Source organism: Cricetulus griseus, chromosome 4, assembly GCF_003668045.3.
Source record: "Cricetulus griseus strain 17A/GY chromosome 4, alternate assembly CriGri-PICRH-1.0, whole genome shotgun sequence".
Classification (NCBI taxonomy): domain Eukaryota; kingdom Metazoa; phylum Chordata; class Mammalia; order Rodentia; family Cricetidae; genus Cricetulus; species Cricetulus griseus.
Window position 1 is genome coordinate 32,582,138 of NC_048597.1, and position 24,377 is coordinate 32,606,514.

A 24,377-nucleotide genomic window follows, 5' to 3' on the forward strand; every position below is an offset into this window, starting at 1 on the left:
AGGTCTGGTTCTGACACAGTGACCCTGAGCAGAGGGAGTAAGTCCTTTTTAAAAAATTAATTCTTTTTTTGTTATTTTGTTTTGTTTTTTTGAAACAGGGTTTCTCTGTGTGATAGCCCAGGCTGTCCTGGAACTCACTTTGTAGCCCAGGCTGGCCTCAAACTCACAGAGATATACCTGCCTCTGTCTGCCTCCTGAGTGCTGGGATTCAAGGTGTGCACCACCACCACCCATCTGGGAGTAAGTCCATTTTAAGGCAAAAGCTACAAGTAGAGTGGGCTCTAGGGTAATACAAGAAAAGAAAATTTTGCAACTTGAGGTTAAGTCTTGGATGACAGTACATTCTGGGGATTTATAACTTGTGATAACATTTTACAACTAGTAGTATAATTTGTATCAACAAGGAGAATGCATGAGTTTAATGGGGGGATGAAAGCTTGCTTACACAAATCTGTGATTATAATAACATAGCTCTTGACACATCTAGGATTTTTTTAACCAACTGTTCTCATAACTGCAGAGAATGTGGGACAAGTTTCATGCAAGAGAAGAAGCAGGGTAGGAGCTAATATTTTTGAAATATCGTGGACTCTACAGGTTCCTTATTTCACAAAATCATGACAGAGCTTCCCACACAGAGTTTTAATTTTTTTCTTATTTTTAAAATTAATTTATACATTTTCTTCTCTCTTGTTACCCTAACAGGTCCTTTGCATAGGTATTATGACTTCCAGTTTAATGTTTTATGGGATTTCTGAGCAACTGAGATTCTACATCTGTATTTATTTACTTTGCCCTTTCCTGGCCTCTTTTCCTTCTGTTTGTTTGTTTTGTCCAATTCCAATGTGTTAATTTTTGTTTTATCTTATTTTATTTTATTATTATCCCTTAGGATCCTGTCTGCTTTCTAATGAGATACAGAAAGGGGGTGGATCTGGATGGGAAGGAAGTTGGGGAAGAACTAGGGAAGGGAAGCCATAATTAGGATATAGTATATGAGAACAAATTCTATCTTTAATAAAAGGAACAAAGTAACAAATAACAATCATAACTTGAAAAAGAAAAAAACAATCAGAGGATGTGACTACAGAACAAAGATGGAAAGGTGTAAGTTTAGGAATAGTGAAATAGGTTTCTAGGCAGAGTTAAAAGCATTCATATCACACAACTAGCTATTCTAGTATGGTTCAAAACTATGGTGCTACTCCGCAAAAGCACACACAAATGCTGCACTCAAACATATTCACAATTCATCCTGCCAGGATGAGAAAGGGATCTAGTAGTCCCTTGCGAGGTATGTTCTCTACCTCATGACAGCTGTTTAGACTTGGAACTTATATGCCAGCAAAAGAGCAATTAGCCAATGTTCTGACACAATAATGTCCAATGCTTGTAGTAGATGAAAGCTAACTTGGATTCCCATGAGTCTAAAAACACCAAGAGGAAAAGTCTACTTTGTGAGCTCTGCTCTGCTAGAAACTAGTAAGTGGCAAGAAATAAAAGAGAACAACTGACATGCAGATGGTGATGAATTGGGTACATTTAAGCACACTTCCTGAAGATTTTTATTCCAGGGATATAAGGACAAACATTCCGTGCAAATCTGAAAACTGCCTGCAGTAGGGATCCTTGACTCTGTAACTTACTAAGTAGGAAATTACTGTTTAGCTATGTTTTGGCAAAGCGACAAAGACAGTGTATAATTGTTAGGCTGTGTTTAAAAGAGTAAACTTTCCATTCCATACCATCTGTCTCGGGTGATAAGTCTAAAATCTTTTTCATTGCCTTACAAATCCTCCTGTAGTCGTCATTTCATATGGTAAGGCCGCCTTCAAGATACAATATAACTTATCTATTGCAGGAAATTATATCAAAGGTGGACTGTTTTCCTCTTGCACACTGGATTGAAAAATCTGAATGATGGGCAAATTTCTACTTGAGACAAACAATATTGTTGGCAAGCATATTTCTATTTCTCTATGCTATGGACTTTTTAAGCCCTTGATTACAAATGTCTTGATATCAGCTGCCTCCTGCTTTCAATTCCCAGCAGATGATTGTTGCCATCAATATTTATAGACCCACTTTTGTTTCATTGCATAGATTTCTATTTTCTTCCTACTCTCAATATTGCATATGTGTGTATTCCCAATTTTTGTGTTTTATTACTTCCAATATTGCTATAATTTAGTCATTTTGTAATTAATTTTTCTTACTTGATGTAGAGATGGAAAATTTGATTCCTTGATTCAAATACTGAATACCACATAGTATATGTTAAGTTCTGGAAAATAAAGCCATAATGTTTATTAACAAGCCTACTGTTAAGAACATTTTTCTCCAGAACAGCATAAAGGAAATCATTGTCATAGCTCTAAATCTTAAGTCATCACCCTCAAGTAAATGGAACTTTGACACATCCTCTGTATGTGTAGATGTGTAGATTTTTACAATCTTTTCTTAGTCTAGAAAGTCTCTTAAAAAATAGCAGTTTCCAGGACAACCAAAAATGAGATCGTGATAATACAGATACGATTAAGCATCAAATATGTCATTCAATTAGAGACCCTGAAGGCTCCTGCCTTCCTCAAAATTTTTACAGTTAGACTTATAAAAAGCAGAATTTACTTTGGGGCCTGTTGGCCTATGTTGATCTGTGCATTGAGAAAAATTGTTTCCACAAATATAGATTGACTCTCCCTTATCTAATATCCTTGGGTATTTCAGATCTGGAATATTTTTCAATCTTGGGATATTTGCATATACATGAGATAGCTTGACGGTGGTACCCAATTCTAAGCCCCAAATCCATTTCAACTTCTTATATGCATAGCCTGAAGGCAATTTTGTGCAATGCTTCCAGTGCCTCAGCATCATGACTGTGGCATACCTTATGAGCTCTGGCATGGAACTGTTTACATGTAACATCATGTCAGCACCTGATCAGTTTGGGTTGAGGATCATTGCAGACTGCAGATTTTCAGAAGAGAGGAGCCTTTGAGCATCGTATTAAATTATAAGCTCTGAGAGGAAAGCTTTTTAAACCCCAAACAGTAAGAATTTAGTTCATCCCTCACCATCACGGTCTTGTTAAGAATCCCTTACAAAGACAGGTTAACAATTCTGTTCTCACAGAAGAGCAGAGAGGCCACGTGAACGTTCTGAACTCACCTGGTCCTTCAGAGTGCAAAGTAATTCTATTACACCTTAGTGAAATGACATAGTTAAATACAAAACCCAGGAAACAGAGTCAAGCCTCCCTCCAGAACTGTCTATCACTCACAGAGGCTGTAAGCCTCCCCTGCCTTTCTGTTGTCCCTTTATTTTGAAGCCAGTCTCAGCATCACTATGTAGCTTGCACTTATCTAAAAGTGAACTCTGGAATGTCAATGGAAAAAAATCACATCATTTTATTTATGAAATTTCATATATTAATGATAAAACTTTAAGGCATCAGAGTTACAGATCAATGCAAGTAATTTCTACATAAAGATTTCAAACCCAACATTTTGGCACTTGCTACCTGTGGGTGAAAGTGTTATGTAATAGATTCGTGTTTCCCCATGCTAGTGCTAATGTGTCCAATCTCGTTTATACATTTTGGTGGAAAAGCTGCTATTCAGTGTGAACATGGCCTAAGACCACCACTATTCCCCAAGTCACAGCCAGTCTAAAGTCACCTGTAGTCCAAATGTACGTAAATACAAGTAACCATTCTATTGATAAATTTCCAAATCAGATATATATATATATATATATATATATATATATATATATATATGCTAACTTGTGGAAACTCATGATTACATTTCTTTCAAATGAGTATTTTTGATAGTCAGAGCCTCAGTCCTTAGTTCTCACTGGGTCCTGTCTCTAGGAAACAGTAGGTTCACACCGCCTCATTTCCTTTCTCCTTTTTTCTGTCCCTAGGAGCATGAGCAGCTCACCTATTCTTCCACGAGGTCCAAGGCCCCCAGTGTCATCATCACAGGTCTCAAGCCATCCACCAAGTACATATTTCATATCCGAGTGAGGACTGCGACAGGATACAGTGGCTACAGTCAGAAGTTTGAATTTGAAACAGGAGATGAAAGTAAGTTTCACTAAAGGATATGAAGTAAGATGGTGATTCAGGGCCTATTCCAATTAATCTGATCATTTAAAACCAGGTGTCCCAATTTTTAACAGCCCTTCCAAATGGGATGCCCTTCATACAAATACCCATGTACTCATTTGAGTTACTGTTTTGATGCTAATCAATAAATACCGCCTGAAATGCCTTGCTCTCAAATAATCATGTGTCACAAATATGTCCCTTTATGTAGAAATTATTGCACATGCTAATACACAGCATCTTAATGCATGGTATGAGTCTGACTGTCTACCGGTCCTGGTGTTATAATATAATACTAATGAAGACTGGGAAGAGATTAAGCTACAAACAAATGGTTTCATCAGCCAGTTCCAAATACACACATTTGGCTTGTTGTCTCAGATCATTAAAAACAGTGGTCAGGAGACACATTCCACCAATGTGTACATTACAAGATTGAATATAGATGCATAGGCTTTATGATAAACTTGCAGTATTTCCACAGGCTCAGCATGCTGACAGACAAAACCTGAGATGAAGAAAGTGAAATATAATGTGCATTTTGCAATTGCTGATTCCTTATAAACCCAGATATGCTAGTGAATACAGAACTCCATCATTCTTCTTCTTTGAAGGGTACTAGAGAATGACCAACAGCCATCCATGTCTATTCACTGCAGCCACTCTTGAAGCTTTGCCTGAGGTCTCAGCACCCAGTTCTTTTCCTGTTCTATTATGACTTTTGCTTTCAGAAATAGTCCTACTTTACCCCACCCCAGCCCTAGAAGCCTTCTTGACCCCTCTGTTCAGAATCAGAGCCATTTATACCTTCTTGGCATCTTGTGATAGTTCATGTCACTAGGCCAGTATTTTTAACTCAAATTCACATTTTCTTCTCAGATATCTAGATGGTAAGCTCTGAGAACACCAATGGCCATATCCCTTGAATTTGCTTTGGTATCCTTGGAGCCTCTCACAGAGGTGTTCTATGCATTGTTGTTGGGCAGAATAAATGTTACAATGACTTATGAGTGAATATGCAACTTTCAGTTAATGAAGAGTATTTCGTCTATATCTTAGAAAAATTTAGTGTTGACATCAAGTACAAGTTTTCTATCAGGCTTCATTTCTTATTTGACTAGATTCTAAATATATTTTACTTGGTGAATTTTCCTGAGAGTGCATTTATAACTTAATAATTTAGTAATAACTTATGTGCTTGTAAAAGGTAGATGATAAAGAGAACTAAATAGTTGTTAACTTTTCTAAGCTGTGCAGTAAATTTTGGTCAACACTAATAAATATAAATACAAAAAACCCTACAGCCCCCCCCAAAAGATACATGCTTTATTATTTAGGCTATGCATGACAGGTAGTTAAGGGGTAATTGTCAATAGGATGTGGCAGGGACAGTATTTTTTTGATAACTTTATATTAATTTCATTGTGAAACTGTATGTTTATAGATAAATGTATTCTTAATGACTTTAATGCTATCACAATATTAAGCACCCACATCCTACATATACTTTTTATTGACTAGTTTCATCTTTCTCATAAAATATTCCATTTTCTGCACTGGAGTTGGTATTTGGTCATGTAAAGGAATAGAACACACCCTGAAGCCATGAAAGATTCCCTGGAGACTTTGAATTGGGACCAAACTAACTCCAGGCATGTGCACATTTCTACACTGAGCAATTTACACAAATCATTTCCTTTAATTCTAACAGCACTGTGCCTCTCTTTAGAAGCAAAATTAGCTGCATCCATAATTGTATACTAGGGAGTGGAGGTAATAGACAAAAGCCCTAGAACTGGCTACAATAGCATCCAAAGACAGTGAACACTGTGTCTTTAGTATGAAAGTGACTTTGATTAGACCCTTGAAAAGATAAAGTATCTGAGAAGAAATCTGAAAAAATATGTTTGTCTAAATCTGGAGTTCGGGAACATGAAATGGTTCCTAAGTCAATTTACAGCAAAAGGAAAACGCATTTAAAGGATCATTTTTATTGGACTAGCTCTAAATTGCATTTTAAAGCATGTTGCTTATACCCAGGAGAAAATTCCAGTGAATAATGTCTTGGTAGGATGGGGGTGGGTTTGCCATAATTCAATAATATGATGATATGCACCCCAGTTGATAGCATCTGTCTTTTGCTCTTCAAATTCTCCTAGCTCACATGTAAATTTTTATAGCTTTTATTTCTCAAGTAGTATATGAACTATTATGATGTCAACTTTATTACTAAATTCTCCCTTGTGTCTTCCATTTAATTAACTAACTTTATAATACACTCAGAGAATGGGTAGGGGCTGGGTAGATTAGGCTCTCTCTCATTTGATGGCCTACTTTCAGGTTTGTTTGTTTTTTTAAGAAAATAGAAGAGTTTACTGCCCTGTTCTCTTCCACTATATCTATTTTACTTTGTTCAAGCTTTAGTTTGCTAACAAAAACAATAAAATAAAGAATAGATTGATTTTTTTTCAAAATTATGATGTTCTTAACCATTAACAAATACTGTAATCTAAATGATAGTGCTATCCAAAGAATAGTTATAGTAATATCTCTGAATCTTCAAAGTCAGTGCCTTCACTTACATTTTCATTCATTCATTCAGTTATTCATTATTGCATCATTAGAATATGCTAACTGAAAGTAACTAACAGATATAAAGGTTATTAGCTGTGGTAGATAGACTATAGAAACAACTTACTTGAACTAGTTTTGTTTCTTTTTTCTTCAGTAGAACAACATTATTACATATGTATACATGGAGAGATATATTAATGATAGAATAATAACAGATATTGATTGATAAGTGTCTTCTTAGTTGCATACCAAGTAACCCATCACTTCTTTTTACATTTTAAAGCTAAGTCCTGTACCAAGCATATATTTACATACTGTGTACAATAACAGCATTTGTCAGTTGCCAATTACCCTTGACTTAAGTATGATGTTTGATACCTTTCCACTTTTGCTACAAAATAAGTAAACAAAATTAGAACAAATTAAAAAATAAGAAGAATATAAAATATTTCATGTGGTTATTCTTGAAAGACATACAGAAACAATAGGGATGCTAATAAGAATATTTTTCAAATTCAAAATAAATTGATATAACACTCTAAAATACCAACAATAAGCAATACTCCTCTAAATGGTCAAGTGTCATTTGTTCTGTCTGAGATGAACAAACCTGAAGAAAATATTAATTTCCTCAAACTTATTATTTATGTCCTTCTTAGTCAGAATTTTGAATGGATGAAAATTAAAAACTATCAGCAATATTTTCTACCTCCTTAACAATCCTTTAAAACATATTCTATATGTTTTAAGGTAATAGTTTGTTAAAATTATACATATTTTTAAAAGAACAAAAATCTTTAAAGATTATGAAATCAAATACATTTTATTTAAATCACTGTCTATTTATTTCACATTCACATCATTTTGGAGTCACAGGATATAACTGTTTATGTGCATATATTTATGCGCAAAATAAAATATTGTCATATTATAGCTATATTGAACTTTGTACTCTAAAAATAATTTTCAAGCTATCCAATAGGAGCAGAATCCATAGTTAAAACCCAACATTATTAGAAAATTGGAATTCTACATGTAATAATTGGCCATTTCCTTCTTTTCTTGACTAATTATTATCCAGGTGACCTGGAAGTCAATACAGTGGCTTTATTTCTCTGAAAGCATCAATTATAGCTTGCATTGTTTTTGTTTGTTTGTTTTTTGTTTTGTTTCTCGAGACAGGGTTTCTCTGTGTAGCTTTGGAGCCTTATTATTTATGTCCTTCTTAGTCAGAATTTTGAATGGATGAAAATTAAAAACTATCAGCAATATTTTCTACCTCCTTAACAATCCTTTAAAACATATTCTATATGTTTTAAGGTAATAGTTTGTTAAAATTATACATATTTTAAAAAGAACAAAAATCTTTAAAGTTTATGAAATCAAATACATTTTATTTATAATTTTATAATTTTATAATTATAAATTTATAATTTATAATTATAAATTTATGATTTATAAATTATAATTTATAAATTATAATTTTATAATTTTATAAATTATAATTTATAATTTATAATATTTATTTATAATTTCTTTGGAGCCTATCTGGAGACCAGTTTGGCCTCGAACTCACAGAGATCCACCTGCCTCTGCCTCCTGAGTGCTGGGATTAAAGGCGTGCTCCACCAACGCCCGGCTATAGTTTGCATTGTTACATTGTGAATATTTAGCTTTCACCTGTAGGCCTCATACACAGTTTTGTAGCACAAAAGCCACATCTGTCAGCAATTTTAAATGTATAATAACTGAGTCTTAATGACTGGCTGGTTTTATCTATCATAAAATAAAATAAACACAGAAAAACCACCATGATCAGCATTAACAAACTAAGATATGAATTGCTGAATCACAGCAGTATTTTTTAAATCCTCTCTTATACAAACATATATGCCAAAAATGGAATACACATCTAAATGAATGGACTTAATCACTAAGTATTTTTTAAAACATCTGTTAAAATTAGCTAATTTATTGAGGTCTGATTAGAAGCAATTGGTTCATTTGAAGGGCACTGATGAGAATGGTTCTGAATGTGAAGCTACAAGATTGCCTTTCGTTCGCCTTTCATAATGCATTCTGCATATTCCAAATAAACTCATTTTTCTATGCTCTGTTTTGTATAGAGTTAACCCCTAAATTATTGGTGATTAAGTAACCATATTTTATTGAGTAAAATATGAGTGTCTCAAGAGTAGTCATCTCCGTCCAAATCTAGTATCAGTGGACATCATTTCCCTTCTTTTGTACTCAATGTGACCTCTGTAAAAGTGGGGCTATTTGGATACTTCAAACACAAAGTCTTAGAAATATCATCATATTTCAGATTCTACCAGTACTTCAAACTAAAAATTCAGAAAAATATTACATTATGAACTTCAGACTAGCTCCCCTGTTTCTTGATGTAGTCTTGATGAACAAGAATCTCTCTGTCATGGGAGAAAATGTTTTTGTTGTTAACATGTTTCCATCTTAAATTTATTTTTGAAACCTCTATTCCATTTGACCCAGTCTGCTAGTTCACACACAGTCTGTACTGCTTGAGTTGCCTAGGATGAAATTAGCTATATCATTATTAGCAGCAGCCAGAAATTTTGGAATGGTTATTAATGGTGGAGCATGAAGCAGAAAGAATACCAACTGACCCTGGTGGAACAATAAAGAAGTCAATTAATCAACTAGGGGTGCATTCATATTATGTGTCTACTCAGAGGAGGACAAATTCCAGCATATAACACATTAATTTGGAATGATCTCCAATCAATAGTACAGTTTTTGAGTTGGCAACTATAACTAAGCAAAGACAAAAGTGAGAGGAAAAGAAGACTTTCCTACCATCGGGTTGTCAGAATACAAATGAGTCTGTCTTAAGAAGTAATGAAGGTTCTTGATAACAAGAATGTGCACTAAAGGTAGAAGGACTCTTATTTGCCAGGTGATAAAGGAACTTCATGACTTATATAAATGATGAGACAGAAGTCTAATATAGTCTAATAATGTGGTATTGTTGAGTTCTAATGATTTTTCAAGCACTTTTTATTTCCTTTCTGGATAATATAAAGGATGTTATTATCTTGCCAGCTATATGGCTCAAAACCTGAAGAGTGTAGAAGACCAGTCTGCTTATTTTCCTTAGGCAGCAAGTGGTGAAATGAGCAGGTGATGACCTTAGAGCATTTATGCCAAAGCTTACACTGAACCAAGACAGACTTATATTCTTGCTCATTCAGTCTGCTTATTTTTTTTCCACATCTGACATAACTTTGTTCTCATTTTTTACCTCCACTTAATTGATTATATTCCTCTTTAGGCAAACATAACTTTGAATGTAAACACAGATGTTTAGGAGATTATAATACTTATAAATCATCAAGCAGGCAGTTCAGAGAGTGATGAGGTACATTCATTCAGTTTTCTATGGCAGTGCACACATGGCAGGCTAAATATAAGGCTTTAAAGGGGCAAAATGATTCTGTTAGTGTCATTTACTTATCTGTGAAGGATAGAAAGGAAGAACAATTATGTGCTGAATTCCCTTGAAGGAAAATTATGATGACCAAAACTAAAGACACTCTATTTCAACTTTGTACAGACCAAATAAGAATTTTAAAGGACAGAAACTAGGCTTATGTACCATGCGATAGATTGAATATCTTAATATGAAAAATATTAATGGTTATAACTTGCTAAATGGTCTGGAAAGGAAATCATTAACAATTAGCAGATACTTAGAAGTTGCAAAACACACATTTTAAAGTACAGTGTTAGAATTTGTTTCATACATAAAAACAAAGTAGCAAACAAGTAAATCTACTAAAAGAGAAGACAGATAGGAATATATATGAAAACCGTAATCCATGTAGTTGCTACCATACCTTAACTAAAAGTTGTTTTTCTGTACATAGGGACAGGGGTCTTTTCTTCTCTCTCTCTCTCTCTCTCTCTCTCTCTCTCTGTGTGTGTGTGTGTGTGTGTGTGTGTGCGTGTGTGTGTGTGTGTGTGTGTGTGTGTGTGTGTGTGTGTGTGTGCACGCACACATAAGTACTTACTCAGCCAGTTTCAATTAAACAGCCCAATAACAGCTATATTCTCAATAACATGTATTAGGTCCTCAGAAATTGTTCATTGATAACTGAAATACAAACTCTCTGCTTACCATTTCTCTATTTTCTGTATTCATGTTTATACCACTTGTGGGGCTTTTCAAGCAGCTTGCAAAAAAGTCACTGTGTAAGTGGCAAAAGGACTAATGTTACTTTACAAATACTCAAAGAACACATTATCAGTTATTTCAAGTTACAAACATTACATCGTTCTCCACACATGTTTTCAGTATTCACTATTATTTGTCTCTTACATACATATATTAACAGGAAGCCATTTGTGGAATGATAGAGTGCTTAGGAAACTCACCTGACAGTCATGTTTGGGACTCACTGACACAGTACTTTATGTCATTCACTAAGTCTCATTTTAACTTGACTAGATTTGAAATAGACTTTCTTCTACCAGCCATCATACAAATTGTCTAAATTTTTCTGTCAAAGTTTATTTGACAGTAAACCATTGTCATCTTCTAGGAAAAAAAAATTCTCTGAAGAAATGTCAAATGTCTCCAAATTTAACGTAAAAAATATATTCTCCGTGTAATGGTTGAAGATTTGGAACCATTCTTCAGACTATAAGAGTCTGATTTATTGGTTATGTGTTTTGAAGTGTCATTTTTAATGCCCTGGTTTAATTGCTATGAAAACATCAAGGACAAAATAATGAAAAGCTAACTTTTCATAATGACCACATGGAAGCCATCATATAACGACTGCAGCATGTCTGAGCTGGAGTTACCGTCACCTCCACAGAGGCATGGTCATGAATAGACTACAGACAGGAGCGGAAGTAGAATACTGACAGCAGCAGTTATGGGACAGTGTTTGAAGGCATGAGGGGAATTTCCCCTGCTGTTGGTGACACATGGATAATGCTCTATAGTAAATGCTGGAAACACTTGGTGCCAGCATGCAACTGTCATTGAGGAAGCTACAGGTTGCAAAGACAAGACAGCTTAGGTTTCTTTTAGAGTTTTCCTCCCATTGAATTTAACCAATATAGTAGTCCATCATGTCACAAAAATGTAAAACTTGAGTTGAGTGAAATTATCAGAATATTCAAACAGGCTAGTGAGATGTTATATAAAATGTATAAATGTTAATTATCACACCTGTGTCAAAACTTAAAGGCCAACTAAAGTTTGAGCACTGTAAATTTCCTCAGCACTACTCAGAAGTAAAGTCATTTAATATAATCTGTGATAACATGTTTTGTTTGTATCAACCCAAAGCAAAGAGTCATTGTTCTGCTTTTGTCTGGTTATGAAGTTACAATACTGAATGGGCAGATTTTCAAAAATGAATACAGGAATTGCTCCACAGAGGCATGTGTGAAGAATTAAGAAGCAGCCTAAATATTTGCTGTATGTTCTCCTTGCAAGATAATCCAGTGTATTTTATATGATTTTATTTGGCAAAATCACAGAAGCCCTGTAAAGGATTTAGCTGCATGTGCACAAATCCCAATGTATATCGTGAACACATTACTACCCTATAAACTAAGGCTAGGAGCAGAGAGTTCCCACCTTGCTTCCAGATAGGAAACAGCTGATGCGTAGTAAAATGAATTGCTTACTCTTCTAGGTTTTTGGAAAGATGAGTACCCATTTAAAAATAACTATAGTTATTTTTGTGTCTTATATTTGCTGAATCCAAAGCCAGGAAACACCTTAAATGATTTTTTAACCATTTAAGCATAGTAAATAAGTGTGAAATGCTATAGTACTTACTAAACTAGGATATATAGAATACATCCATTCTGTCCACACTATACTTTCTATTTTCATATTAAGAAAAAAAAGTGAAACGGGGACTAATTCTAAATGTCACTGGGTAAATTATCCTGATACGTTAAAAATTGGAGATATATTTTATTCCCAAATTTAACAGAATGACAAAAGTAAAGGACATTTGACAAAAGGCTATATTAGGCAGAATATTTAATTGGCCTATATATTATTTTACCTCTTTACTCAATTAAAACAGGTCAGTAGGTAGCCAGACTAAATAAATGAGGCAGGCATTGAAAAATCAAAGACCAATAGATGAACTTGCTCTCTGTTTTCACAAATTCCACTGATTAAGTCAGAGAATTAAATATAGTCACAAAACAGTGAGCATAGAGGAAGGAGCAAATGCAAACACACTTGCCATGTAAGCTTACAAGAGAGGATATATCCTAAAGGAGATTTCAAAGTTAAGTAAAACTTGGCCTTTATGAAAATGTGATCTATTATATGAATGGATTGGTATATGCATCACTCTTTAAAGGTACCATGTGATCCCATCTCTTTATATCTTATAGTGAGAACTGAATGTCAGCATGAGTTTAGAGGAAACAAACTATCCAAACAATAGCCACAAAACTGTTTTTAAGAGTCAGCACTCCCCTCCTGATTCTGATAACTTGCTGTATTCATAGAACTAACAATTTTATGAGTGAGTACTATCAGTGTTAGAACTGGTTAATACTGGTTAGTACTGGTGACGTATGGGTACAACAAAATGTAAGAACTGTTCAACGCTGTACATTGTCTTGCTAGTTTTCCATTTTTCTTCTACCTACCTGTGGTTATGAAGCTAGGCAAGCTATCCAGGGCAAGCTTCCCATAAGTAACTTGTCTAGAACCAAAGCTAACACATCTAATTATTTCTGCACCTTCATTTTACCCACACTAAAAGTAAACCTTTCCAAATATCTTTTTTATTGTCATCCTATAGCTGTCATCACTTTCCACTTCCCTAGAGACAATTCTAGCTTTCAGAATTCACATACTGAAAGTGCTGGTACCTTGGGAATTATCAATTTAAATTCTAACTCATGCTCGCCCTCTGCCAGCATGCAAGCCTGCATATCTCTCTTTGACAGTTCATATTTGGTCTTTGGAATTTCAAGACACACTGAATTATGGCCTTCTCACCACAGCCTCCTGAGAAAAGTACAGCAAAGCCACCTCATGTCAAGCCTGCCAAGGAAGTGTTCAGTTGCAGGAATCTTGGAAATTAAGTTATCCGGGAGACTTCTTGAATCTAGATGGAAGAGAGAAAACTGAGATGTGTTAGCAAAGCAAAGGTAGAAACAACATGTCACTGGCTTGTCCTGAGCTAGGTTACTTGGCTATATATTGTAACTGGTGAAGACAGAATGATATGTTGAATTGATTAGGCAGCATAAGATGCTCTTGAAAGCTAAACTGTATAGGCTTTCTTCTTAATTTTTTAAAAATATACTGTGATAACTTACTTTGGTCTAAAAATGGGAAACTATAGCAAAGTAATTTAGTCTCTGCACCAGATCACTCTGGATGACTATCTAAACATTCCAAGTTTTTTGTTTGATTGTTTGTTTGTTTAGATATTGGGACATAATGAGTGAATTTATCCAGTCATTGTGAAGACCTAGAGACTTACTCATGTGCTATACAGTCATCCACCCAACTCGGTTTCTTTAGATCCAACTCTGTATTCAAATAGTCTCCACATGTTGGAGCTATCACACAAAAAATCAAGAATCTTTGCTTCTCTCGAAGTTACATTCTCAAGGGCAGAGAGACACAATGAGCAAACAATAAGAACAATACTTGATGTTTCAGGGGGTGCAGAACGATGGAATGTTGTAAAATGACTCTTCCAAAGGAGAGCAAGATACCATAATAGAAGGAGCCATTATAGGCTTAAAGAGAAATCATGCACTAGGGAAATGTCTGGAGATCTACAAGGATGACACCAACTAACAGTCTAAGCAACAGAGGAGAGGCTACCTTAAATGCCCTCCCCTGATAATGAGATTGATGACTAACTTGTATGCCATCCTATAGCCTTCACCCAGCAGCTGATGGAAGTAGAAGCAGACTCCCACAGTTAAACACTGAACTGAACTGGAATCCAGTTTCAGAGGTGGAGGAGTGATGAGCAAAGGGGTCAAGACGAGGCTGGTGAAACCCACAGAAACAGCTGACCTGATCAAGGGGGAGCTCTTGGTCCCCATACTGATAGCTGGGAAACCAGCATGGGATTGACTCCAACCCCATAAACATGGGTGTCAGTGAGGAGGCCTCAGATATCTATGGGGCCTCTTGTAGTGGATTAGTACTTATCCCTAGCATAGGAATAGACTTTGGGAGCCCATTTCACACAGAAGGATATTCCCTGAGCCTAGACACATGGGGGAGTGCCTAGGCCCTATCCCAAAGGATATGACAGACTCTAAAGACCCCCTATGGAAGACCTCACCCTCCCTGAGGAGAAGAAAGGTTATGGGATAGGTAGGGTTTTAGTTGGGGGTGGGGGACAGAGGAGAGGGGAGGGAGAGGGAACTGGGATTGACATGTAAAACAATCTTGTTTCTAATTTAAATTTAAAAAGGGAGGGTGAAAAGACCCAAGTACTTATTCCCTCTGCTGCTGGGAGCCTTCATGGGAACTCATAGCTACAGGCATTTCCCCTGACCTAATAAAAAAGCTGCATGCCACAAGATTGTGCCAGTTCCCCCATCCCTGAAACAGACAGAATCCAAGACAGCTCAATGTGAGTTACACAGACCCCATGGCTTCAGTAAGGTGCAATTATGAAGAGCCACCTCAGCTCCAGAACCCCAGATGTTTGCTGTGATCTTTGTTGCTTCCATGTGCAGATCGTCTGCAACACTGATTCTTTTCTGCTTCCCATACTGCCTCAATCATCCATGTTGAGACAACTCCCCATTGCCCTATCAAATGCAGGGCTACTGTGCCAGTTCACAGTGAATGTGACCTGAAAGGTCCTCCGGGGAAGAGCAAAGCTGAGAAGCAATAGGAGTGCTGATTTTCTACATGTGACCTGTACTCTGCCGTCCAACACACATGTCTTCTGATCATTAAGTGTTTACTGTCACTATAATCACTACTGTTGCTGTAAGAGAGGCACGCCATGAAAACCTCATGGAAAAACTTCATGGAGAAACTTGCTTCATAAAGGAAGAACATGAAGTATATAAATACCCAGAAAGAAATAAGGAAAATTTTCATAGTAACAGCAGATCCATACGCTTCTAGTTGTTAGATATTTCACAGATAAACAGATCCACAAATAGAACAACTTAAGGGGGACGTTATATATACTTTTAAAAACACATATTTTGTACTTGAATTTCAATTCCAATGATGTAATTTTTGATGTTAGACTTTCTAAATACCAGAGTTGTTTGTGTCACTGCATTGCTCTATGCCTTAGCCTCCATATCTGGAAAATGGGAATGAGAATTCTATCTCTAGTGTTCTTGTCACCATTGACTTTTTAGTAGACTATCTAATACTTATTGGGTAGCAATCAACAAATATTAATTAATTACTGCTTCCAACTCTAAAATCCCATTCTAACAGCAATATTATATTTTAATAAACAATATTCTGTATCTTTTGTTTATAGACACTAATAGAATAGTATTCAAGTCATTGTCTTGGTTTTTCCCTTTGACACTTATTTTCCATGGCCATCATGGCTGTTTTGGTGTTAGATTTTGTTTAATTTTTTATGAGTGAGATATTAAAATTAGTGGAATTCCAAAGGTATATGAACCTCCCAGAGTTAGAGTGCTCTGAAACATTCAATTAATGAGGCCCACACTTGTGAAAGTCTCAGTTTTTGACCTCATAGGAAGCAATAGACCATGCAGAATATACCACACCTAAGTCAAAATTATCATTTAATGACCCAGAGCCACTGTTCATATTACATCTATGGTGTGATGGTGTTGTCAGTTTGACAGAGCAAAGAATCACCTAGGTTATAAGTCCTTAGATATGTCCTTTGGATATTATCTTGATTTAGGTTAAATGGCGGCGGGAGGGGGAATCCATCTTAACTGTGGGCCCAGCCATTACCTAGGTGGGAATCGTGGTATGTAAAACAGTGGAGAAAAGGAGATGAGCACCACCATGGCTGCATCATGGCTTTCTTCTTATGTCTGATATTATTTAAAGTTCCTGCCAATGGAATCTCCCTCCCATGATGCACATTAACCTGGAACTGTGAGCTAAACAAACCCTCTCTTCTTGGAGTTGGTTTGGTCTGAGTATTTTACCACAACAGCTAGAAAAGAAACTAAGGTGTGTGGTAACCAGATTATTTAAGGCTTGAGCTATTTTTATTTTACATAACACAATTTTAAAACTTCAAGCACTGGAGCTAGACTATTTGTATGTGAGATTTGGTTCAGTCATGTCTACTCATCTGACTCATGAGCAGGTTAAACCAATTGTCTCTGTCCCAGTTTAGACCTTCCTCTGGAACTCACTATGTATCCCAGATTGGCTTCTAACTCTAATCCTCTGCCTCTCTATATAGTACTACCACTTTCTCAGGTGACTGCTGTGAAGACTATGTAAGTTGATATGTGTGGTGTCTTTAGAATTATGGATGTTATTAATAGCTATACTAAAGGCATTTGTTATTATACTCATAAATACTGGTCTTCTGAGAGAGACCCCCTTCATTGAATTTATCATAATTCTGAAGGACTGTCCTGAGCTGTGAATCATCTTATACTCATCTTCCTAGAAGAGGAAAGAAAAAATATAAAGTGAAGATGAATATAATCCTGGTAAGAGAACTTAGTTAGGGCACTGGCTGTAAAATCTCCTTCAAGTTGAAATGAACACCTATATGCCTGTCTGTTTTGCATTGCTGTAACTCAGTACTCAGAATGGTCATTTATAAATAGCAGAAGCTTAAATGGCTCAAATTTCTAGAGGCAAGAAAAGTTTTTCTGCATCTGTGTGGCATCTCCTGAGGGCCTTTGTATTAAAACTAGGCAGAGAGCAACATACAGTGAGGTAGAACTATGATGTTATCTCAACATGCCTCTTTCTCTCCATATAAACCATTCAGGTGATGTGGGGGTCCACAACAGTCTAGGATCTAGATCAAGCTTCATTACCTCGGAATGACTCTGACTCCAAATGTCATTCCCATTTGAATATGAAGGTTGACTTTCCAATAGTCAGACTTCTGGGGGAAACAGTCAAATCCTGAAAGTAGCCAGCATGACTTCCTGGGGTTTTAAAATTCCACAACCATCCAGTTGATTTCCTTAGACAGGAATGAGCAAACTAAAGAACAGCAAAGCTAGCCATATGTTGAAAATTGTTTATTGATCAGAAGAGGTATTAGCTGTGCTGTTCCTTTCCAGACACAGTAGCTCCTTTGAAGGATTTTCCTTTCATAAATGTTAGACAGGCAGTTTTGAGAATGTTTGAACTTGCATGAAATCACATTTTTTAACATTATGTAATGACCAAAAAGAAGTCTGCTCCATTTTTTACCAAATTATTCTGTGGCCTGGCAGACAACCAGAACACCGAATGGTGATGCACCCAGGAGACATGGGTTACTTAATTACCTTCACATATTTTGTCTTTACTGTCATGTTCCTTATTGCAATTTGCAGTGCTTTTTGAGTCTTTCTAAACGATTAACAGCTAACTCCTATCCATTAGGGACCCACTTCTCACTATTTGTATGTATCCATCTTAGGAACTGTAGCTTTTATAACCACCTAGCTGACTTTTTGTCATTTTTTTTCTCGCTCATCCTATTTAAATGCCCACAGGGAGAGTAGATCCCCAACCATATTAAGCAAGTACACGCAGTAAAGATACCCAGTGTAGCACATATCATGATTTAAAAAAAAAAAAAAGCTATGCATTTTTAGAATTGTTTCTGACTTGAATTCAGAAATATTTTTAAAGTTTATAATGTATATAATATGTAAATATATTTTATATATTTCATATAAATATACTTTACTATACTTGTATCTCTATATAAATGTGTACGTGATCATCATTTTATCTGATGATGACCACATAAAATAAGATTTTATCCTACCCTTGAGATAGAGCAAGTCATATCAACCCAGTAAACTTTCATAAGAAAAAAAATCACAGGGTGAAAACAAAGCTAAACACTCTTATATATCTATATGTCAATTCAATCAGGGAATAAATATATTCCATGCATAAGACTTTGATATTGTTTCATGTACTCATAAGTGGCTTCTAGAAGTTTACAGGGCCCAAGCACATTTATACACAAAGAGGTAAAGGGCATTTCCATAGTGGTCTATACCTAGGAAGCTCCAGTGGAGAGTACAGAAACTTCTGATAACTTATACTTGTGAAACTGATCGGTCAGGACAGTAAAACTCAACTTGGAAAAACCATGTTACTTGCAGATAAATGAAGTGAACTAGAAAAAAATCATCCTGAGTGAGGTATCCCAGACCCAGAAACAATATATATATATATATATATATATATATATATATATATATATATTTGCTTAAATGTGGATATTAGCTGTTTAGATAATGACAACCTTGCTATAATCCATAGAACCCCAGAGGTTAGGTATAGAGTAAGGGACTAAGGAAGACAGGTGATATCCATAGGAAAGAGAAATAGAATAGGTAGTTCTTGATGATGGGGAACTGAGTGGATCAGTAGGAGCAAAGATGGGATGATGGAAGAAATGTGGGGAAAGACTGTTTAAATTAAGGGTTATTTGAAGGATAGTATGGAAACCTAATAAAGTACAAGCTTCCTAAAATATATTCATATATAAAGACAAGTTAAATGAAACCACCAAATAATGGGGAAAACAGAGTTACAACTGGTCAATCATTGTCATCAAATGAAGTTTCCAGTACTGGAATTGGGTTGTGTCTAATAGAACTGTTGGCCAAAGGCATACTGTTATTGTTTTGTTTAAAAAGAAGAAAAGAGAAATTACTGAGACAGACATATTGACTATAAGTTTATTATAAGGCCCGACAGAATGGGGAGTCTAAGAAGAGGAACAGGGTAAATGGCTGACCGCCATGGCCGGTTGCCATAGAGAGACAGGAGAGAGCGCACAGAGCGCGGGACAGAGGAACAGAGGAACAGAGCGGGACAGAGAAACAGAGAGAGAGAAAGAGCGTAAAGGGGCAGGGACTTATCTTTTAAAAGGGTCCTCTGCACCTGTGTGCAGACTTAGTTCCCATGGAACCTTGGGCTGACCAGGGTTCTGCCTGAGTGGATTCCACCAGGTAACAGGGGCAGGCCAGCATAATGCCTGAACCTTTCACATACTATGGGAATCCCCAAACAAAACTATAGGTTGCCCTCCACAAATGATGGCAAGGCACATTGCTGAAGACAACACCTAAACAATTCATTGAACATGGAGAAGTTCTGTTGATGCAACATGAGAGCCTCCATCCCTACATTTTAGCATCTTCGGTACAGGAAGGTTCTCTGCATGCTACCAAAAGAAAAACATAAACACCAACCCAGCCACAAAACCTTTGATCTACAATGGTTTCCTGCCCGTGAGATATGCTAGGACAATGGTGGCACAAAGCTTGTAACCAACAAATGTCCGATTTGATTTATGACCCACTCCATCAGATTAAGCCCATACTCAACACTGCTTGGGTGACCAAGAATCTGAGTCTAGGTAGTCCAGGGTCCAAGACTAAAACCAAATACTACTGTTCTTTAAAAAACAAAAAGTATCAGTAAAAAACTCCTATTGATATTCTGCTATTCTGCTATACACATAGATCAGAGCCTTGCTTATCCATCATCAAAGAAGGTTCCACCTGCATCAAATGGGAAATACAGAGACCCTTAGTCTGAAGTTATGTAGAGAGTGAGAGACTTTGTAACACTCAGCTCCAAATGTGATATTTTCATTAACCCATACTCTCTCTCTCTCTCTCTCTCTCTCTCTCTCTCTCTCTCTCTCTCTCTCTCTCTCTGTTTAGGGAACCCTGAGGAACAAGAGATAGAAAGAGTATAAGAACCAGGTTGGCAGGGCATTGGTAGCGCATGCCTTTAATCCCAGCACTCAGGAGGCAGAGGCAGGCAGATCTCTGTGAGTTCGAGGCCAGCCTGGTCTCCAGAGGGAGTGCCAGGATAGGCTCCAAAGCTACACAGAGGAACCCTGTCTCCAAAAACAAAACAAACAAACAAACAAACAAAAAGAACCAGGTGGGATAGAGAACACTAAGAAAATGAGATGATGCTCTAATTAACATGAATCAAAGTTCATATTAACTCACAGAGACTGAGGGACACGTATAGGCCCTGCATGGGTCTGCAGCAGGCCCATTGCATATACATTATGACTTTCAGTTTAGTGTTTTTATGGGATTCCTGAGTGAGTGAATGAGTGGGTTTCTGATTCTTGTGTGTTCTCTTAGGCTGTTTTCTTTCTGCTTGTTTTATCCAAACCCAATGTGTTAGTTTTTGTTTTATCTTACTATATTTAGTTTTATTATAGAAAAATAGGTTTTGTTAACCTTCAAAAGAAAACCAGTATATAAAAAATCCCTTTGAAGCTTTGTTTCTGCACCTCCAAACTCGAGGAAAAGAAAAGAAGAAAAATAAGAACCCTCCATATATGAATTAGTCAGTGTGATAAGAAAATAGAGCTCAGAAATTCTCATGTATGCCAGGGGGCTAGAACTGATTTCCATTACACTTTTCTTAATAACTGAGTTATTTGATAAAAAATTGCTTAATAGAATATTCCAAAACCTGTATATATTACTAATTGAAGTCATTAGTAACAATCTGTGAGGATAAAGAAAGTCATAGGGCAAACAAATTTGATTTCCAGGGAAACGCTAGATTTTCCCCCAGTGCCAACTATCTTTATGTATTGTCTAAGATACCTAACACATCCTTGAATTGTATTTCGATACTCACTTAGAAGCATGTTTCAACAGAGGAAAGTTTGTTTTTCTAACTTGTCATTCTCTTCTCACTAAGAACATTTATGGCAGTGTAAAATAATACACTACATGTTAATAAATTAAAAATAAGGGCTGGAGAGATTGCTCAGCACTTGTTGCTCTTCCAGAAGATCTGAGTTAAGTAGCCAGAATCCAGTGTAAAAATAACAATTACTTGTAAATCCACCTTCAGGGACTCGGACACACTCTTCTAGCCTCCATGGCCACCTGCGTGCACATGGTATACGTACATACCCAGACACACAAAATACAATAAATCTAATAAAATAATAAAACTAAGTTAGATCTAGAAATATCAGGAACATATACACACAAAGTAGAGTGGTCTCACTCTAAGACCTGTAACTGAGGACACAGCATATGCATTACCTTAGCCTGGGAGTCCTGCTCGCAATGAGAGAATAGCAGTATCCTCCTGCACACATGAAGCATGGATGCTATAGAGATGAGATAAGCAACCTTCAGAAGTAGGGCTGCAGGCAGTTTTTATTGCCTTATGTTCCCAGGCATTGTCTATCTGTAGCCTTGAAGAGAGCCAAGGCAAAATGTTACTTGTCAAGTGAGACATTTTCCCATATTGAGAATGAAAGGGAAAAAAGAAAACTACCTAAGACATATCGTACATAAGGATGTGAAAAGAAAAAAAAACACCACCAAGGAAGTTAGTAGAACGAATCATATTGCATGCTGTTTCTAATTCATTATCAGAAACCTGGAATAAGCTGAGATTACCCTTTGATTCAAGTAACAAACATACCATGAGTTAGCTGGTTACCTAGTGTGAAATATTAGTTGAAGATGTGTTACTTTCATTTATGCTTTAGAATATTTGTTTAATGGTATAAAGATGTGTTGAACTCTTTTATGTTGCATTTGTTTAACTCTGTAAAGCTGTGTTACTTTGCCTATCTAAAATACCTGATCGGTCTAATGAAGAGCTGAACAGATAATAGCTAGGCAGGAGAGGCCAGGCAGGGAGGCCAGCAGAGGGAACAAATTGTAGGAGAAAAGGAGAAGCAGTGGAGCACACCAGGGTCCAGCCACACAGCCAGCCATGGAGGAAGAAAGGAAGAAAGAGAGAGAGAGAGAGAGAGAGAGAGAGAGAGAGAGAGAGAGAGAGAGGAAGAAGAAGAAGAAGAAGAAGAAGAAGAAGAAGAAGAAGAAGAAGAAGAAGAAGAAGAAGAAGAAGAAGAAGAAGAAGAAAGAAGAAAGGTGTACAGAATAGAGAAAGATAAAAGTCCAGAGGCAAAAGGTAGACAGATAATTTAAGAAAAACTGGCTAGAAACAAGCCAAGCTAAAGCTGGGCATACATACATAAGAATAATTCTCTCAGTTCTCTGTGTATTTATTTTCGGAGCTGGGTGTCAGGCCCCCTAAAAAAGACAAAGCAAAACAAAAAACAACAACAAAACAGTTACCCATGCATGTAAAAAAAGACATTAATGCCTTACTAGGTCATGCTTGCCCACACCAAAACTGCCAAAACTATGGTGACTCCTAATCCCGAGTTGAAGAAAATGAGGATGCTTTTGTTCCACCTTGGGATCAGATTCCCCACTCCAAACCCAACTCTATGTTTGCACAGTTTTCCAAAGCTCTGCCCTGTAAGACACAGGACTGGATAGCTACCATAGAGGATGTTAACAATGCTGAAGGCAGTGTATCCCAGGGTAGCTTCAAATGTTCAACCTTCCTTCCTCTCCATCCCTTGTGATGGGAGTACCTGAGTATAACACTCAGTCCAGCATGGAGGATAGTCTTTATGGAGGCCTTTAAATGTGAGGTTTTTCATTATTATTTCAATAAATGAGGTTAATCATTGCAAGGAAGGTGAAGAGAAATTGAGTTCCTTTTATTATAAAAATCAAGATCCCTAACAAAGATTTGTACCAAGGTGAAGATAAAACCTCCTTCACCTCCTCTGAAATAGGCTACAGGCAAAGATTGTCCTTGGGATTATGCTTTGAATCTGCTCCCATAATTAGACAGACAGTGGATTGAAAGCCCAGCATCTCATACCACAGAAAAGCATGAAGAAGGATCAGAGTGGCCGGCAAATTTATCAGAGCAGGTATTCTGAGTCATCAGAAAGAATCTGAGGAGTATGATCTCATGGACAAAATTTGGATGAGCTGCATCACTCTGGAGCAAGCTTCTGGGGGTTAGCTCTGGGCAAATCCAAGGTGTGAAGCAGAAATGGCTCCTCATGTTGTATGTAACTATGATCAATTGCTTGTCTGCCAAGAAAATTATTTAGTTTTGATCAAGTTGACAACACTCAATATTTTTTCTGGCATCAATAAAATAGTAGAGTTATTTGTGTCCTTAAATCAATTCTCATTAATCAAAAATTAAAGGGGTCTTTATAAAGGCTATCTTTCTATTTACCACCATGGCCAATACTGAATGTTTCTAAAATCACTGTTCTATGAGGATATTAGTGTACATAGGAATAAAGCAAAATAGTGGTTTCTATTGCATGCCTTCAAAAATGAGTATGTTGAGGATGTTTTCTTCTTTAGTTCATTCTTTAGTTCAGTTCTAAAGGGCTATTTACTAATCTATCTGCACACACACACACACACACACACACACACACACACACACACAAAGCCTTATTTTTCCAACCCAGATACCCATATATGTTACACAAGCACTCTACCAGCAAACCAGATCAGTAGCCCCCCCCACCCCCACTAATTTAGAGAAAGAGTAATATACACAGGAAACGGTCTTCTTAAAAGTATTAGCAGCTAGTATAGTGATATTGGGCTTGAAAGTATTTTCATCCAATATGAAATT

General features: G+C 36.5%; 1 protein-coding gene and 1 long non-coding RNA gene across 2 annotated transcripts in view; one reads left to right on the forward strand and one right to left on the reverse strand.

Moving 5' to 3' along the window:
- Positions 1 to 24,377, forward strand: part of LOC113830699 (ephrin type-A receptor 6) — an 818,688-nt gene that overhangs the window by 523,788 nt on the left and 270,523 nt on the right. Inside the window, exon 7 of the mRNA XM_035444430.1 lies at positions 3,931 to 4,093. Within this exon, the coding sequence (XP_035300321.1) occupies positions 3,931 to 4,093 (163 nt within the window). The remainder of the gene's footprint in view (positions 1 to 3,930; positions 4,094 to 24,377) is intronic.
- Positions 1 to 24,377, reverse strand: part of LOC113830876 — a 113,291-nt gene that overhangs the window by 27,846 nt on the left and 61,068 nt on the right. The window lies entirely within an intron of this gene.